We start from the raw sequence: 15,922 nt of genomic DNA on the forward strand, positions 1-15,922 counted from the left end.
GCAGGGGGGCGCCGGACCGCGGCGGCCGCGGCTCCGGGCTCCCTCGCCCATTTTCTCTCTCCGCTTCTATGGGTTTCAACCACCACGGCCACTTCCTGTATTGCAGCCCGGCCACCCGCTCTCTCCCCGACTGGGGCTGGGGTTGGGGCTGCCGCTGAGGTTAGGTAGTTCCCCACCCCGCCCAGTGGGCTGCTCACTCGGGCGGCCGGCGGCGGGTCCTCGGCCCGGCCGGCAGCGCCCGCCCGCGCGCCCGCGCTCCTCACCTGTATGTAGTTGTTTTCACAGTAGTCCGCCACCCGGGTCAGATTCTGATAACTCTCTATCAACGCCCTCTTGCCAGACGGGATCTCCTCCTCTAGTAACATCTGCAGCTCTGCCATTTTCCACCCCTCTGCATCGCTTCCTCTCGCGTTAAAGAGACAGAGGCTGCAAGGTCCGCGGAGGTTCCGAGCACCTCACAGCCCGGACACAAACCGCCTGCCCGCCCTCCCGCCTGGTATTGTGGGACGGCACCTCCTCCTCGCCCTCCTCACGCTCTCCACCCGCCTCCACCCACTTCTCGCAGCCTCCCCAAGCTCGTTTTCTCGCGAGCCTTCCTGTCTTTGCCTCCCCCTTCCCGCAACCACGGGATTTCCCCCCCCTTTGGCATGGCCTTCTGGGAATTGTAGTCTCTCACTGGCTTGGCCGCCCATCGAAAGCGCATGCGTTCAGGGAACCTCAAAAAAAAAAGACCCGGGAGGAGAGCAATTAAAGAACTTGGAAAGAGAGTGGTGGTTTAAATCCCGAGTTTCTTAACAGCTCCGGGAGATGGCGCCACAGGGTGATTCTAGAGAATGAAACTGGTTCCCCGAGAAGGCTGTGAAGCTTGGCAAAACTTGGTTAACTAGGAAACGCCCTTGAATCAGATACCCATCTGATAAGGATTTAAAAGGACTAGAGTATGGAAAACTCCAAATCTTTACTTCCTCTATCTTCTTAGAGATAACGCGACTCGGGCTTTTCTTTCTAAACTTCTGCAGGCTTTACTTTCTAAACTTCCTCAATTCACTTAAAATTTGGGCAATACTTGGGCTTCCCTGGTGGCGCAGTGGTTGAGAGTCCGCCTGCCGATGCAGGGGACACGGGTTCGTGCCCCGGTCCGGGAAGATCCCACATGCCGCGGAGCGGCTGGGCCCGTGAGCCATGGCCGCTGAGACTGCGCGTCCGTAGCCTGTGCTCCGCAACGGGAGAGGCCACAACAGTGAGAGGCCCGCGTACCGAAAAAAAAAAAAAAAAAAATTTGGGCAACACTTGATATTAACAGCTCTATACCAAGCAATGTACTCAACATTGAGGGTACAAGTTGAGTAAGGATACTCTGTACACTTACAGACCCACGATTTAAAAACAAACACATATATATAATATATAAAAACGATTTACTATGTTGCACACCTGGAGTCCCCTTAAAACCATGATCCCTTATTGAGTTTATGATTAATCTATATCCAAAACTTTATTCATTTCTTTCTCCCCTCTGACCTCAATCCTGTGCTAACACTAATCAACCAACGTCAGATGACTATAGTTACTGCTGTCAATAACGTCTTTAATGCACTAAAATCGCTGTTACAGGTATCATCATTAAGGTAAAAACTCAGGATGTTTCTCCAGGGCAAGGTGAGCTCACAGACCGTGGACCATGGACCACCTGGCCAGAGAATCATCAACTGGAGACATTCTGACTCCCGAAACCACGATTAAGAAATGTCACAGGGCAACGATTAATCCCAGTTTCTTTGTTTCTCACCTTTAAAACACCTGTAACTCAAAGACCAAGCTGGAGTGGGTCTGAGGCTTGTCTCTCACTCACTTGGCTTGGCGCCGTGCAATAAACCCTTACTCTGCTGCAAACTCTCTCAGTCAAGAGTTTGGCTTTCTGAGCCATGAGCACACAAGCGCTTTGCTTGGTTACAAAACTAAGATAATACTGTAAATCAACAATACTTCCATTAATTTTTTTTAATTTTTAAAAATAAAAAATAAAACCAAACAATTTTTAGTACTATCACGCCCTCATCTCTTATTCTTTGACTCTTTGCGTGTATCTCCCTACATTTTTGAAGTTTTGTACAGGTTGTTTCTCTACATCGTGTAAAATCATTGTGCTTTTTAAAAAATCATCAACTGCTTTGGAATAGTCTAAAACACCCTATATTTCAAGCTTTTTATTTCAAGAGAAACATTAAATGCTTTTGATATAATGGACTATGAAAAGTATTGTCCAAAGGCTGAAAGGAAACTAATTTAAAGATCATTTAAAAGTCCATATTTTCATCTCTCCATGAAGTCATTTAGAATCACAATAACTATAAAAATAATAACATGACAACCAAATGTTTAAAAATTGACCCATGAATAGGTATTTATTGGATATTGCCTTTACTAGGGGCCAATGATGCTTAGCCTCTACAAGGAAAAATTTATATCTTCTCCAACCTGAAAGAGATAACTACACCCAGTCACCAGATTCTTTTTTTTTTTTTTTCCGCCGTGCAGCTTACGGGATGTTAGTTCCCTGACAAGGGGTTGAACCCTGGCCGCATTGGAAGGGCAGAGTCCTAACCACTGGACCACCAGGGAATTCCCCCAATCAAGGATTCTAAGGTCCATAAATCAATAAATGACATACTCTCCATAATAATCCGAAATAGACATAATAGTCTTTCTTTAATACTTATCTTTAATCCAAACATCATTTAATACAAGTTATTAAAATTTGATGTATTCTTGAATCTGGTCTCTACGCGAGCCAGATTTAACTATGGAAATCACTAAACTTATTTCCATATACTGATACATTTCAACAACATTGGGGAGTGATTAGGCAGGTGATGCTGCTTTACTCTTTTCAAAGTCCTATTAGATTTCCTTAATGCACACAACTCAGAGATAAATGACCTAAAGATTCTTTTCTATCTTTACCAAATAAGGCAATTTAAGCTTACACAGGTTAAAAGATTTAGCTAATAGCACTGAAAATAGTAGTCAAGTTCTCTGACTTCTAGAACAGGTCTTTCTACTATCCAGTTAAAACTTTCTCTTGAAATATTTATGGCTTATATAAAGTCCATTCAGTGAAGTTACCCCTCATACCTTTAAGGTGATTGAGTTGAATATGCTATCCTTTGTATTTTTATTTAAAAAAACAACAACTAGGGCTTCCCTGGTGGCGCAGTGGTTGAGAGTCCGCCTGCCGATGCAGGGGACACGGGTTCGTGCCCTGGTCTGGGAAGATCCCACATGCCACGGAGCGGCTGGGCCCGTGAGCCATAGCCGCTGAGCCTGCGCGTCCGGAGCCTGTGCTCCACAGTGGGAGAGGCCACAACAGTGAGAGGCCCGCATACCGCAAAAAAAACAAAACAAACAAACAAAAAAAACAACTAGTTTCCCTTACAATGATAGTCTGTAATAAGGCAATATTTCCTTTAAAACCAAATAGGATTTGTGGGGATAAAACCATAAAACACCAGCACCATACTGTAGCCATGGGCTTTCAATATTTTTTGACACAATGTGAACCAGGATATATATATATATATATATATGCAGGTTTAAAAGTTTCACAAAACTAAGTATGGTACTCTGATTTTTCCTATTCTAATTCAGTTTATTTAATGCTGGTAAGGACTATGAAATTGATCTCATGATCCACTACAGAAAGATGACCCATAGTCTGAAAACCATTTTTCCCTTCCACTAAATTAAACAAATATGACCCTTTACTAAGCATATATTATCATAAATTTATATTGTCATAAATTTTTTTAAATCACAGTTATTAACAGACCAGAAAAAATGTCTTAAAAGACTTAATAGAATAAAACTTAGCTAAAGTAAAGGACCTGAATTTCTATATCAAAACAGCTTACTCTGTACAATCTTAATTAAAATCCTAACAGGTTTTTTGTAAAAATTGACAAGGTGATTCTAAAATTTATCTGAATGCAAAGGCCCTAGTACAACCAAGACAACAGAAAAATGAAGTTAGAGGACATACACTACGAAATTTCAAGATTTACTAAAAAGCTACAGAAATTAGGACAAAGTGGACTTGGTGAAGAACATACAAATAGTTCTTTGGAACAGACACTAATATATGCAGAAACTTATTTTATGACAAAAGTGCCAATGAAATTCAATGGGAGAAAGGATTCTTTTTTCCCAATAAATGTGCTGGAGCCATTGGACATTTGTTTTTTTCATATGAACATTGAATCTACATCACCCAATACTCCAAAATTTATTCAGGATATATCACGGTTCCAAATGTAAAAGGTAAAACAATAACGCTTCTTCAAGAAAGCATAGAGCAACTTCACAAGCTTGGGGTAGGCAAAGATTTCTTAACCAGGATACAATAAGCACTAACAAAAAAAAAGAAAAAAAAGATAAATTGCTTTTTTTTAGGGTTTTTGGTTTTGTGTATAAATTGCTTTTTAATAAAATGAAAAACTAAGCCATTGTATTCATTTCCTACTGCTGCTGTAAAAAATTACAACAAATTTAGTGACTTAAAACAACACGAATTTATTATCTTACAGCTCTGGAGATCAGAGATCTCACTTGTTTAAAATTAAAATGTCAGTAGAGCTTTGTTCCTTCCGGATACTAGAGGAGAATACATTACCTTGCCATTTCCAGCTCCTAGAGGCTACCTGCATCCCTTCACTATGGCCACTCCTTCCATCTTCATGTCAAAAGCACAGCATCCTCAGGTCTCTCTCTGACTCTGCTTCTGTCATCACAACTTCTTCTTCCTGACTCTGACCATCAACCTCCCTCTTATAAGGATCCTTTGACTACATACATCCCACCTAGATAATCCAAGAAAATCTCCCCATTTCGAGATTCTTAACTTGATTACATCTGCAAAGTCCCTTTTGCCATGTAAGGTAATATACTCACAGTTTGCAGGGATTAGGACACGGACATCTTTGAGGGGCCATTAGTCAGCCTACTATAGCCATCATTAAAATTAAAAGTTTGTTCATGAAAAGACACTATTAAGAAAGTGAAAAGATAAGCCACAACACATACATTTGAGAGAGGACTTGTATCTGGAATATATTAAAACAAAACAAAACAGAAAAGCTCCTCCAAGTCAATGGGGAAAAAAAGAATTAAAAAAAAAAAGGAACAACTGAAAAAAAAAGATGACAACGGCACTCCACAAAAGGCCAATAAATATATGAAAAGGCACTCAACTCATTATTTATCAAGAAAATGCAACTTAAAACCATAATAAGATAACTACACTCCACCAGGATGTAGTGTAAAATTTAAAAGACTGTACTACATACCCTTTAGAATGGCTAAAATAAAAAAGTCCTGACAATAGCAACTGCTACTGACAATGTAGGGTAATGGGACTTTCATATATTACTGTCTGTAAAATGCTATAGCCACTTTGGAAAACAGTTTAGTAGTTTCTTATAAAGCCAAAAATATACTTAATAAATAAGCTAGCAGGGACTTCCCTTGTGGTCCAGTGGTTAAGACTTCACCTTCCAATGCAGGGGGTGAGGGTTCGATCCCTGGTCGGGGAACTAAGATTCCACATGTCTCGAGGCCAAAAAACAAAACAAAAATAATAATAATAATAACCTAGCAATCCTAATCCTAGATATTTACCCAAGAGAAACAAACACTAATGTTCACACAAAAACCATGTGAGTGTTCACAGTAAAAACATTAAAAGCTGGTAACAACTCAAATGTCCTTCAGCCAGTTACTGAACAAACTGGTACATCCAAACAATAGACCACTATTCAGCAATAACATGTAATGAACTATATATACACACAAAGTCTTAGATGAATCTCAGATGCATTTTGCTAAGTGAAAGAAGCCCCCCTCCCCCTCAAAAAAAGACCAATAGTACCTCGTGTTGGCATAATGTATCGCATCTAGCACACACTCACACACACACACACGAGGGTATATACATGAGTATACAAGTGTAAAAGGGCACAATCACTTTGGAAAACTGTTTGGCAGTACCTGTTAAAGCTAAATATACACCTCCTTAAGGTCCAACAATTCACTCCTAGGTATTTATTCAAGCAAATAAGTATATATGTCCACAGAAGGATATGTACAAGAATGCTCAAAGCAACTTTATTCATAACAGGCAAAAAATGGAAACAACACAAAAGCCTACAAACAAGGGAAAGGAGAGCTAAATGGTGGTATATTCATATAATGGAAAACTATGCAGCAGTAAAAGGACCACACTACTGATAACCACAACATGGATGAATGCATCACTAAATGCACTCTCAGAGGTGAAAAGTTTTATCAAGTGAAATTAACCAGACATAGAGTGTATCCTATATGATTTCATTTCTATGAAGTCAGAAAACAGGCTAAACTCATGGACGATGACAAAACTCAGAATCGTAGTTAACTGTTATAAGGGATAGATTGGAAAGGAACATGAGGAAATCTTCTGGGGTACCAGGAATATTCTATGTCTATTCACCAACTGGTTCGTGGTTACAGGGTTGCATATGTAAATAAAAAATCATCAAGCTGTACTCTTAAAAGTAGTGTGCTTTACACAATTTAATGTATGTATATTATATCTCATTTTTTTAATGAATAAAGAAAAAATATTTTTTAAAAAATCTCACCTAAAAAACCCCCAAAAACCAAAACAAAACAAAACAAAAAACAACAACAACAACAAAACTCACCTAGGTCTTCCCTGGTGGCGCAGTGGTTGAGAGTCCGCCTGCCGATTCAGGGGACGCCGGTTCGTGTCCCGGTCCGGGAAGATCCCACATGCCGCGGAGTGGCTGGGCCCATGAGCTACGGCCGCTGAGCCTGCGCGTCCGGAGCCTGTGCTCCAAAACGGGAGAGGCCACAACAGAGAGAGGCCCATGTACCGCAAAAAAAAAAAAAAAATCTCACCTATAAAAAGGAAAAATCAACAGACAATATGAAAAACAAAACATATACATCTTGGCAAATTTATTGAACTTTAAGGATAAAAAATAAAGGAATGGGGCTTCCCTGGTGGCTCAGTGGTTGAGAGTCTGCCTGCCGATGCAGGGGACACGGGTTCGTCCCCCGGTCCGGGAAGATCCCACATGCCGCGGAGGGGCTAGGCCCGTGAGTCATGGCCGCTGAGCCTGCGCGTCCGGAGTCTGTGCTCCGCAACGGGAGAGGCCACAACAGTGACAGGCCTGAGTAACGAAAAAAAAAAAAAAAGGAATGTTCTAAAGAAACAGTAGGTTACCATCAACAGAAAAAATATCAAGCCAACCTTTTCCTCTGCAACAGATGTCAAAAAACAATAGAACAAAGTCTATAAAATCCTGAAATGAAATTAATGTGATTCAGTAATTCTTTACCTAGTGTGGAAGATGAAAACATCCAAACAGAAAGTTAGATATAGTTCATCGTAGGTAACTGAATTGGATTAATAAAAATAAATGGTTGTTAGAATATCGAAGATAGAATGAAAAAGCTTAAAAAACTACCAAAGAGAACAGACAGATTTTTCTACAAAAGAATGATAATTAGCAGAGCTCTTACCAACAATAATAGATACAAGAGATAAAGGAGTTATTTCCTGAGACTGCTGAGGGAAAATAACTCTCAACCTAGAATTTAAACCCAGCTAAGTACCATTCCAAGGATGACATGGTTCAGACATAGAGGAGAGTTTACCACCCAGAAACCTTAAATTTAAAAAATATACATTTTAATGCAGACAGAAAATGTGGAATAAAAGAAACAAAAATGAAATTCATTGGTGAATTTGATTACCTATGGATTAACAGAATAAATTTTTTTCAAGTTAAAAAATTAACTATCTGGGATTTTTCTTTTTTTTTTTTTGGTTTTTTAAAAATATTTATTTATTTACTTTTGGCTGCACTGGGTCTTCGTTGCTGCATGCGGGCTTTCTCTAGTTGTGGTGAGCGGGGGCTAATTAAATTAACTAATATAATGTTATATGTCAGTTATAACTCAATAATAATTAAATAAATAAATATATAAAACAAAATGAAAAGGCAAACCACAGACTGGAAGAAAATATTTGCAAAACAAATATTTAATAAAGGAGTTGTATCCATAATATATAAAGAACTCTTACAACTCAATAATAGGATAACAAACCAATTTTTTACAGGCCAAAAGATTTGAAGAGACACTTCACCAAAGAAGACATACAATGGCAAATCCCCCAACACACACACACACACAAAACCCACAAAAAGATGCACAATGCCATTAGTTATTAAGTAAATGAAAACTTAAACCACAATAAGATTCCACTACATAACCAATAGGATGACTAAAATTTGGATGTGGACCAAATGTGGCTCTCATACAGCACTAGTGAAAATGCAAAATGGTAAGACCACTTTGGAAAACAATTATGTAGTTTCTCATAAATGTAAAACACACTTATCTTATGATCCTGCAATTCCACTCCCAGGTAATGAAAACATGTCCACAGGAAGACTTATAAGCAAATGTTCAAAACAGCCAAAACCTGAAGAGAACCATATGTCCATATAGATAAACTGATTGTAATATATCCACATAATGGAGTACTACTGAGCACTAAAAAGGAACAAACTGATACACACAACAGCATGGATGAATCACAAAAGCATTATGCTCAGTGAAAGAATATACACAAAAGGCTACATACTGTATGATTCCATTTATATGAAATTTTAGAAAATGCAAAAAAACAACTACAGTGATAGAAATCATATCAGACTTTGCCAGAGGCCGGAAGAGGGATAGGGGAGTGACTCCAAAGAGACACAAGTAAACTTTTAAGGGTGATGGAAATGTTCTACGTCATAATTGTAGTGGGGTTACATGAAAATATACATTTGTCAAACCTCATGGAATTGCACATTTAAAATTTGTGAGTTTTATTGTAACTCAATTACATCTAACTGAAGATGACCCCAGAAAGTACAGGCAGGAGAAAAATCCCTTGCTTCGAATATTAGAGAACAGGAAAAAGTTACATATTTTTGTTGCCTTTGATATATGATGAAAAGTCATACAATCCAAAAAGACAGCTTGCCTCTCCCAGTTGTAAGGGTGACTAAATGCTCAAGAGTTAACATTAAGTATTATAGGTACACATTGTGACACTAAATTATGAGCATGATGCTAACTTTTGAGAGTCCAACTTCTCTCCCATCATGTGCACTTTTATAGTATTTAATGCTTTAGTATTTTTTTAATGTTAATATTTTACTTTATTTATTTAGGCTGCGCCACGCAGCATGCAGGATCTTAGGTTCCCAACAAGGGATCAAACTTGGGCCCTCAGCAGTGAAAGCATGGAGTCCTAACCACTGGACCACCAGGGAACTCCCTGATTTAGTATTTTTCTGTGGGGTTATTTTTTTTTCAAATAAATCTCAACAGAATAAAGAATAACAGTATTAAATTTGATGGATTCCTTGGGCTCCAGTTGAAAATCAGACATTGTACGTTTCATTTCATGGATGTCTAGTCAAGCTAATCATTTTGGTCATGAAAAACAGTTTGTAACTGCAAACTCTGCACATGTGCTTGGAGAGAAATTGAAATTTCATGTATTCCACTTTGAAATAGCAGATTGCTGACGACCATAAAGAACTTAGTTCAGAGGGATGAAGAGACATGCCAGGCAAAATCATAATTTGGACTATCTTGTTATCTGACACACAAGGAGCGACACTGCATATACTTAGAGAACCTCAGACTCCTGGGAAGCTAATTCACAATATTGCATCCCAGGATACTAAACTGGAAGTTAGTGGTCAGCAAACCAGAATGTAGAGGAGCAATGTGGCACAGTGGACAGAAACCAGGAGTCCGGCAACCAGGGCTCTTCTCCATCCCCAGGGTCCCCATCCACTACACTATGTGACATGATCACGTTCTCAAAAAAAAAAAAAAAAGGAGAGGGGAGTGTATTAGTCTACTCGGGCCACCACAACAAAATAACCACAGATTATGTAGCTTAAGTTTATTGCCTCACAGTTCTGGAGGCTGCAAGTCCAAGATCAAGGAGTCAGTAGGTTTCTCCTGAGGCCTTTCTCCCTGACTCGAAGATGGCCATCTTCTCACTTTGTTCGCACGCGGCCTTTTCCCTGGTGTCTCTCCGTGTATCCTAACCCTCATCTTTTGATAAGGACACCACTCATATTGGATTAGGGTAGGACCCTGTGACCTCATTTAACCTTAACTACCACTTTAAAGGCCCTACCTCCAAATACATTCACAGTCTAAGGTACTTGAAGTTAGGACTTCAACCTATGAATTTTAGGGGGACACAATTTAGTCCATTGCAGGGAATTAACTGACATCCTAAGATTCTACAACCCTCAATTATTACCTTGCCTTGTTTCTTTTCAAATTAACAGTACCACCCAAGAATCCCCAGAAAAGGAAGGAGGGTTAATAGGACACTCTGTTTGAACAGTTTAGCAAGACAAGAAGATTTCAGGGGATGAAATGAACTGTAAACACTCCAAATTTTATTATAGTTTATGGTGGGTGTCTTTTTATGCAGAGTCATGACATTTGTAGGAGGTCAAGCCCAACTGCCAGTTTTCAGGCAGGCCTGATTCTTTTAACACAGAAAGATCTTTCTTGGACACATTAAGCCAAGCCAGTGTTATTTAGTGTGGAGCAAGCTGTTATCATGAAATAATTAAAAATTAGCAATGGCTAAAAATGAAAGGCGCCTGGGGTGCTTGGGGAAAAAATATACCCTTTAAATGAAATCTCATGTTGTGTTTTCTTCTTTTCCAGAAGCTGCAATATTTCCAGCATGATTTGACTGAATTAATCGCTTGTTAATTTTGGAAGCTGCTGAACCAACACAACCTCCTCCACTTCCCTCTCTCAACTTCAGGAGGATGCTGCACATGTCTGCGACAATCAGAGCAGCTGACCTCGCCAGCAATAACAAGGGTCACTTTCTTTGAACCTAGTGGCGAACTGGGTACTAGCAACGGCCCTTCCCTGAACTTCATCCCTCCAACCCTTCCAGTGGTTTTAACCAATCCCTTATTGTTGGAAATATCTAGAGTAATTTCTCTTTCCCTGACTAATACAACTGAACAAAATGACATTTAAAAAGTCTAAAGACAGGGACTTCCCTGGCGGTCCAGTGGTTAAGAATCCACCTTCCAATGCAAGGAACTCAGGTTCGATCCCTGATCAGGGAACTAAGATCCCACATGCCGAGGGGCAACTAAGCCCATGTGCCACAACTACTGAGCCTGCACGCTCTGGAGCCACAACCAGAAAGAAGCCCACTCGCTGCAACGAAAGATCCCACGTGCTGAAATAAATAAATAAATAAAAGTCTAAAGGCAAATGACAACTCATGTAAAGTTAGTATTTCTTTAGTTGGAAGTTACAGAAAACAACTCAAGATACCGTAAGAAAGAAAAAGGGAAAAGGGGGGGAAAAAAGAAAAAGAAAAAAAGGATTACATTACGAAAATTCAGACTTACTCATAGAACTCAAAAACAGAAATGTAGTCTGTCCTAAATAAGTACTAGTACTAATCATGGAGATTCCTCAGTAAATTAAAAATAGAATTATCATACGATCCAGAAATCCCACTTGTAGGCATACACCCAAAAGAATTGAAGGCAAATAGCTCAAAGATATTTGTATACCCGTGTTCATAGGAGCATTATTAAAAATAGCTAAAATGTGGAAGGAAGTGTCCATCAATGGATTAAAGGATAAGCAAAATGTGGTATATACTTACAATGGTATATTTTCGGCCTTAAAAAGGAAGGAAATTCTCTGATATGTTACAATATAGATGAACTTTTTTTTTTTTTTTTTTTTGGCTGCGCAGCATGTGGGCTCTTAGTTCCCCGACCAGGGATCGAACCTGTGCCCCCTACAGTGGACGTGTGGAGTCTTAACCACGGGACCGCCAGGGAAGTCTAACATGAATGAACCTTGAGGACATTTTGCTAAGTGAAATAAGCCAGTCACAAAAAGACAAACACTATGTGATTCCCCTTATATGAGGTGCTTAGAGCAGTTAAAATGATAACAACAGAAAATAGAAGGGTGGGGCTTCCCTGGTGGCGCAGTGGTTGAGAGTCCACCTGCCGATGCAGGGGACATGGGTTCGTGCCCTGGTCCGGGAAGATCCCACATGCCGCGGAGCGGCTGGGCCCGTGGGCCATGGCCGCTGGGCCTGCGCGTCCGGAGCCTGTGCTCCGCAACGGGAGAGGCCGCAGCGGTGAGAGGCCCGCGTACCGCAAAAAAAAAAAAAAAAAAAGAAAAAAAAAGAAACAAAGGAAGATCTCACATCAGTAACCTAACTTGTCATTTTAAGACACTGGAAAAGGATGAGTAAACTAAATCATCCTAAGTAAAGAAGGAAGGAAATAACAAATATTAGAGAAAAAAAAAGCTTCAGTCATTTATACTCAGTCAGCAAGTCTGTCCCTTTAGTTGCATCCTTACCTGCTGTGAATATTTTTGGTGTTTATACTTTCGGCCAGTATACTGAATGGAGAATGGCATTTCATTATTTTAATCTGTATGCTTGAGTATCTCTTCGTATGTTTATTCTTTATTGATTAGTCAGATTTCCACTTTTAAAAACTGCCCGTTCAAGTCCACTGCACCTTTTTGTATTAAGTTGTTCACTTTCTCTTATTGATTTGTAGATTCTCCTCATATGTTAAGGATATTAAATGGGTTACAACACCTTGTATGACTTTACAATTACTTTAGTCTTTGCTTATGGTATTTTGCCATTCAAAAGCAAAACATAAAAACAAAGAGAAAAAAATGTGTTCAATAAATATAAGCATTTCTGATCAAAGTTGTTGTTTGCCCTCACAAATCTGTTCTTCCCTTCCTACTGTTCACTAGGTCATCCAAGTAAACTACACTTCTCAGCTTTCCTAAGAGGCTAGATGTGGCTGCAAGATGAAGCTCGTTACCAACGGGATTGAGGGGAAGGGATATATAAAATTTCTGACTCACTTGTTTCAATGACTTATCTCTGGCTTTCCTTAGCACCAGCTGTCAATGGTGGAATCCAAGCCTTTTTAGACTGAGTGCAGTTAAACTCCTTTATGGACAGTTGTGTTCTTATAAGCTGAGATTAAATAAACTGTCCACCGAAGACTTTCTACTACCAAAACAATTTAAAGAGTCCAGTACAGCTGATGTGAACTCAAGAATAAGACTCAAGGACTTCCCCAGTAGTCCAGTGATTAAGAATCCACCTGCCAATGCAGGGGACATGGGTTCGAGCCCTGGTCCGGGAAGATCCCACATGCCGCGGGTCAACTAAGTGTCCTACAACTACTGAGCCTGCTCTCTAGAGCCCACATGCCGTAACTACTGAGCCCACGTGCTGCAACTACTGAAGCCTGTGCGCCTAGAGCCCGTGCAACCAGAGAAGCCCGCACACCACAACGAAGAGGAGCCCCCGCTCACCACAACTAGAGAAAGACGGCACACGGCAACGAAGACCCAACGCAGCCAAATAAATAAATAAATAAATATTCAAATTTTTAAAAAAAGAATAAGACTCAATCTCTGTTAGTGTGTTTAATTTGTTATCTTGACAGATATGAATCCCATAAAATAATAAAGGCATAAATTTGCTATGTTTTGCCTCTAGATTGTATGTTGTTTTATTTTGGCAAATTGCAAGTGTGGATATCTTAGGCCAATACTCTACACATGATGCAGAAGAATTTTAGACTCAACTATTCCACCACTGACCAGTATTACACGCTTTTTCATTTTCATAGAGAATCAATAAGGAATACTTCAAAAATGTTTGCAAGAATTCAATTATAATCATATAATTTTAAAGAACACCAGTGTTTTTCATTAGAAAATTAGTTAATATCTCTAACTATGATCATAACATCAATAAAATGGATCATGACCAGGATTTTTTTTTTTAAATTATTTATTTATTTATTTATTTATTCATTTATTTATGGCTGTGTTGGCTCTTCGTTTCTCTAGTTGCGGCAAGTGGGGGCCACTCCTCACCGCGGTGCGCGGGCCTCTCACCATCGCGGCCTCTCGTTGCGGAGCACAGGCTCCAGACGCGCAGGCTCAGCACTTGTGGCTCACGGGGCCAGCCGCTCCGCGGCACGCGGGATCCCCCCAGACCAGGGCTCGAACCCGCGTCCCCTGCATTGGCAGGCAGACTCCCAACCACTGTGCCACCAGGGAAGCCCCCAGGATTTTTAAAAATAAAAAAGAGAAGACAATTTTAGAGTATATAACACAAGTATTATTTAATGAAAATTTTGTTTTAAATGATATATGTATAAGAGTATTCCGTGGTGATGGAAAACACATTTCTTATTTGGAAACCTAGTCTGAAAAGTTTGTAAAATGCTTGGACCACCAGATCAAGTCGATGGAGATGTCCATATAAGAGCAACACTTTGATATCAACCCAAGGAGCAGGGTAAATAGGAATGTAATCCTAATAGTCCTATAAGTGTTTTGAGCAAACAGTATCTTTTTTTTTCAGATTTTATTTATTTAGTTTAATTTGTAAGACATTCAGATGGTTTAATATTCAAAAAGCTCAAAAAAGTATGCATTGAGAATCACACCTGATTCCTAGTAACCAACCCCAGAGGCAACAAATGTTACTAATTTCTTATAGGCCTTGTAGCTCTTCTATGCCCATAAAAACAAAAAATTTTACCTAAATCGTACATAGTGTTCTGCCTCCTTTCTTTTTTGTTCATTTAACCATATCTCAGAGATCATTCCATATCATACGTTAAAACTGCCCCGTTATTCTTTATGGTATTTTACCGATTGGATGGGTCATAATTATTCACTCAGTTCCATGTGGAAGGACATTTAAATTTTTTTCAAACTTTATCACCACAAAACTGCAGTGAAGAGTTTTTATTTTACATAAGAAAATATAGCCCTATATGTTATCAAAACATATTTAAGGGAGTTCCCTGGCAGTACAATCGTTAGGACTCGGCGCTTTCACTTCTGTGGCCTGGGTTCAATCCCTGGTCGGAGGAACTAAGATCCCACAAGCCGCTCAGCACAGCCAAAAACAAAATAAATCAAAACATATTTAAATGTTACTATAACTTAAACGGTTTTGTAATGGCACATGAATAAAGAGACAAAAGAAAAAGAATAGAAATTCCAGAAAGAAGCCCCCAAATATAATAGGAACTAGTTTGTTCATTCGTTTGCTTGTTTAAGGCAAATCCATTTACCTGTCTGAAACACACTGGCCTATTCTGAAGGAGAACAGTCCAACCTTTTAATTCTGATTAATCCTGGATGAAAACAGTTTACTGGATTTGGCTTTGCTGAAATAAACACAAAGGCCTGAATTATAAAAAAAAAAAAAAGATTTGCATTGCAAAATTAAGTTCTGTGAAGTAGGATTTCTCCATTTTCCCACCATTTCCACATTTTCCAAGGGCATATAATTTATAAAGTTGAGTTTTTATTGTGACAATATATGTATAACATAAAATTTACTGCTTTATTTTTAAGTGTACAGTTCAGTACTGTTGAGTATATCCACAATGTTGTACAACCATCACCATTGTCCATCTCCAGAACTTTTCATCTTCCCAAAGTGAAATTTTATACCCATTAAATAATAACTCTCCATTCACCCCTCCACCCAGCCCCTGTCAACCAGCAGTCTACTTTCTGTCTATATGAATTTGACTACTCTAGGTACCTCGTGGAAGTACATTTGTCCTTCTGCGACTGGCTTATCTGGCTTAGCGTAATATCTTCAAGGTTTATCCATGTAGCATGCGTCAGAATTTCCTTCATTTTTTTAAGGCCGAATCATATTCCATCGTATGTATGTTCCACATCTTGTTTATCTACTCAT

The 15,922-nt window shown here is 39.4% G+C and overlaps 1 protein-coding gene across 15 annotated transcripts in view; it reads right to left on the bottom strand.

Annotated features, from left to right (window-relative positions):
- The window catches only part of ABI1 (abl interactor 1), a 120,148-nt gene that overhangs the window by 99,316 nt on the left and 4,910 nt on the right, over positions 1–15,922 (bottom strand). For 14 of the 15 annotated variants that reach the window (XM_081228725.1, XM_081228736.1, XM_081228731.1 and 11 more), the window contains exon 1: positions 264–514. The exons of the other annotated variant lie outside the window; for it this stretch is intronic. In XM_081228725.1, coding sequence (XP_081084851.1) covers positions 264–380 — 117 coding nt within the window. In that variant the 5' untranslated portion in view covers positions 381–514. Of the gene's footprint in view, positions 1–263; positions 515–15,922 lie in introns of those variants that run through there. 15 annotated transcript variants of the gene reach the window in all.

This window comes from Mesoplodon bidens (genome assembly GCF_964165515.1).
Source record: "Mesoplodon bidens genome assembly, chromosome: 3".
Lineage (NCBI taxonomy): Eukaryota > Metazoa > Chordata > Mammalia > Artiodactyla > Ziphiidae > Mesoplodon > Mesoplodon bidens.